At 36.6% G+C, this 4,314-nt stretch overlaps 1 protein-coding gene across 1 annotated transcript; it reads right to left on the bottom strand.

The window, feature by feature from the left end:
* Window positions 1-2,898: 2,898 nt before the first annotated feature.
* Window positions 2,899-3,892, bottom strand: LOC307130353 (olfactory receptor 1M1-like; the record flags this gene model as incomplete). Its single annotated transcript, XM_079823318.1, has 1 exon — window positions 2,899-3,892. Exon 1 carries the CDS (start codon window positions 3,850-3,852, stop codon window positions 2,899-2,901), a length of 954 nt encoding a protein of 317 aa, XP_079679444.1. The 5' UTR covers window positions 3,853-3,892.
* Between the last annotated feature and the right edge of the window lie 422 nt (window positions 3,893-4,314).

Genomic DNA, 4,314 nt, shown 5'->3' with positions numbered 1-4,314 from the left:
CATTCCCTCCTCAGGAACGAGGGTTACATACTTAACCGAGACGTTCTTTATGCACTCGCCAAGTCACCAGAGCTGGCAGCTGATGTACTGTCAACATATATGGCTGATGTCAGACAGTGGCTCAATCAAAACCAGTTGGTGCTAAATCTCCATGTATTTCTCTATTAAGAAACTTGGTCTAAACGAAAGATTTAAAATTAACTTACAAAATGACAAAATTCACTCTGTTACAGAATTTAAATATCTTGGATTGGTCTTAGAATCACAACTTAAATTTGCTAAACATATAAAGAAAATCTCTAAAATAATACAAAGCAATCTTAACTGATATCAGAAACTAAATACCAAAGGCAGCCCTGCTGTACATGCATGCTATGTTTTTTTCACATATTTCATACTGCATGACAGTTTGGGCGCAGCAGCTCCGTCTGCAACAAAACACATTGGTTCACTCTATAAATAGGCAATACAAATTATGGATAAAAATAGCCTAGAAATCTAGATGCACCCTAGAGGCAGCAAATCTAATTTGCAGCCAGGGTAGTCTAGCAACTCTCTGTTGGCGTGTGAGCTGGAAAAACCAAACTCTGGTCAGGCCAATCCCATCGTGTATACAGTTGGTGGGCGGGCTTAACATAATGACGGCAGAGTTCCACATGATACTTGTAAACAAAGAAGCTGGCGAACAGCGACCTTTCAAATTAGCTTTGGCCGTGACTCTGGAAGACTTGGAGTTAAGCTTTTCTTTGAGAAAAGAACAAAGAACGGCACTGAAGTCATTCTTAAGAAAGGAAGATGTGTTCGGAGTTTTGCAGACCGGATACGGTGAAAGTTTAATCTATCAACTAGCTCCGCTGTACCTTCTTTGTTGCTCTGGTTGGTTGTAGCGATATTGCGTGCAGAGGGAATTTGAAAGACAACCGTTTATCCCGCCCCTCGGATTGAGCCCTGCCAATGTGGGTCTGGCTTGTCAGACTAGTATAAAAAGCCAATCCACCATCATTACTGTCATTTCCTTAATAAATATAATTTACTAAGCTTTGAAAGCTTTAGTGATTTATGTTTTCTAAAATAAATTGTCAAATGTTATCATAATTAAGCACCTGAGCCACTTATTCAATTTATTCAAATACAGAACAGCAAAAGAGTTACTAGAAGCACTTCAAATCATAACTGCACAACACCATACTGCAGGACAAGCTTCGCTCAGACAGCCTTTTCTGTCAAGAGCTGTAAGCTATGGAATTCATTACCATCTGACATTAAGACTATCTGACTTAAAAAAAGTTCACTTCTAGGCTTAAAGGAACACGTCGACTTTTTGGGACTTTAGCTTATTCACCATATCCCCCAGAGTTAAATAAGTCCACACCATTCTCATCTCTGTGCATCTCTGTCTGACGCACCCACCGCTAGCCTAGCTTAGCATAAAGACTGGAGGTAAACGGCTCCACCTAGCCTACTGCTCAATAAGTGACAAAATAACTGAAAATAGGCTTACTTCCGTCAACATAACCAACATGATAACCTGCTTGCACAGAGAGAGCGGGCTGGGGACTATCTTCAGGCGCTGCGTAATAGGCTTTCATTGCGCCTGCTGCACCCATGGTACGGCAGCATAGTTCCTTGATTATTACGCAGGAATGAGAGAATAGTTCCTAGCCATATCGGTCTAGAAAATCGCAACTTTTCATTAGTACATGATGTAGCTATACATCACAACATGTAAATAGGAAAATATTGGCGTTATTTTGTCACTTATTGAGCAGTAGGCTAGATGGAGCCGTTTACTGTCTTTGTGCTAATCTAGGCTAGCGGTGGGTGCGTCAGACAGAGTTATGGCACGCACGGAGATGAGAATGGTATGTATGGATGGACTTATCTAACTCTGGGGGATATGGTGAATAAGCTAAAGTCCCAAAAAGTCGGCTTGTTCCCTTAAGTTGTGGCAAAAGACAAACCAAAACTGCAACCAATTTTAAATATTATTCCTTTTTTTTTTCTTTTTTGCGTGAGTGTGTGTGAGTGAGTGTATGTTTGAAGAAATGTGAATGTTTGTCTTGAATGTATATGTTTTAGAATGTAATTAGAAAAGCCCAACCAGGGACAGGAGTTGAAAAATAGCATTAGCTATAAACTCTATGCTGCGCAGCAGTTGCTTTTATTGTATTGTAACTATGTTTGACTGCATTGTCCCTGTTAAATAAAAAAATACAAATAAAATAAAGTTCAATTATGCTATTTTATTTAGAGACACCATTGATAGTTCCCAGCATGCTTTGCAAATGGCTGGAAATGGAGAGTTAATATTGAAATTAAATATTTGTTTATGAGTTTTTGAGTGAAGGGGAACATCTGATAATGTTTAATGATCAGTTATGTTTCAATTTTGAAAGAGTTTATGTTATGTTAAAGTTTTGATCGTTACCATTGTGCAGAAGAGAGAAGTGTGGATAACTGCATGTACTAATATTAGGTTGCATGTTGCTTTGTTCGATAAGCATTACCTTTGCTAATGCCAGTGCAGTAACCAGTTTGTTCCTACTTGTGTCGTGCTAACAGCATACAGTCTTTAAATTGTACAACATAACTAATTTCCATCCACTCTAATTCACATACTTTTGAGAGACAACTTTAAATAAAAAAAAGCACATTTCACTAAAAATATTAAATTCATTGCGTCATAGACAAAATCATTTAGGAGATTTTACATGATTTATTAAGGTAGATTCCATTAAAGAAAACAAGCCTTAAAAACTACTCAAACAGATAATGTGTAATAATGTTACCATCATTTTTAAAGTAAATAGCACAACATTTTTTACAGTGTACATATAAATGCAATTTTTCATATAGGTAATTTAATTCACAATGATTGAAGAACAGGCAATCATTACATCATTTTGAAATGTTCCCTATAATGCGTGCAGATCTGTTGTTAAGCACTTTTCTGATTAATTCTTTGATTTTAGCTGTGTTTAAAACATAAATGATGGGATTTAGCATTGGTGGAAGAGCAAATGAAAGAGATCCGCTGACGATCCTACCATTAGTAGTAGGTGAAGAAATCAAAATGCATATTATGGGAAGATAGAATGATCCAACTACCAAAAGATGAGAAACACAGGTCTTCAGTGCTTTTAAACGTCCTTCCCAAGTTGTAATTTTACATAAAGCAAGAAAAATGCCCACATACGACAGGATTATAATGAACGGTGGTGCTACAATGAAGAAAGCTTGAATGATGGTTGCTATAAACTTATTAATGCTATTGTCATTGCATGGCATCCTCAACAATGTTCCATAGTCACAATACCAACTCTCTACCACATTGGAATTACAGAATGAAAGTCTAGTCATCAAAGATGTTGACATTGTTACCATTAAGGTGTTAAATGTCCATATTACTGAAAACACTATAGACATGAACTTATTATTCACTATAGCATGGTATCTTAGTGGAAAACAAATTGCAACGAAACGATCAAATGCCAGAACAACAAGAGTGTAACTCTGCACAGTAATAAAGACATTCACAAAAAACATGTTTGCCAAACAAGCATTGTATGAGATGTACTGCGAGTCAAAAACAAAAATCTTCATCATGTTAGGAATCAGTGCATTAGTTTCACCAATGTCAGCCAAGGCCAAGTTAAACACACCAATGTACATTGGACAGTGCAGGCTCCGTTCAAGAGCTATAATGAGAAGGACTATCAAGTTCCCAATTATCGAAATAAAGTATATGATAAATAAGAATATATAGTAATAAGTGCTGTACGGTGAACCTGTAAGCCCAGTGATGAAAAAGTATTCAGGATGAACAATAGATATATTCTGGGACAAACTCATGGCACCTTTGAGTTGTTTTGTTGTTTTGCACAGGCTGAAAATAGAAATTACTATAAAGAAATAACCAACATATGGTAAGACTTTACTAAATTATCATCTTTAACATCTAGTTTCCAATGTTGAAAACATACCTTTATGTAAACTTGCTGCATAATGTTTGAATTACAGACTTGTCTAAATAATCTTACAGTTTTAGAGCCAGAGTAAACAATGAGAGTGTCTGAACGCGTGTGAGCTGCTGTGAATTAAATTACTCCGCTATAAAAGCTCATCCTTATTCTCTCATGTCGCAAAGATCATTGGACATCTACGTCATTGAATCCAAATATATCTATTAATTCATCTCCATAGAGCTTTCAGACAACACAATGATGCAATACTTGAATGCTGAAGTAAATGTTCTGGCCACTGCTTTAGTTCTGATATACATTTTGTTCACGGCCACACAATTTCCCTTTGTGT

Source organism: Gobio gobio (assembly GCF_949357685.1).
Source record: "Gobio gobio genome assembly, chromosome: 8".
Classification (NCBI taxonomy): domain Eukaryota; kingdom Metazoa; phylum Chordata; class Actinopteri; order Cypriniformes; family Gobionidae; genus Gobio; species Gobio gobio.
Note: the sequence above shows the minus strand (reverse complement) of the source record. Positions and strands in the feature narration are given on the sequence as shown.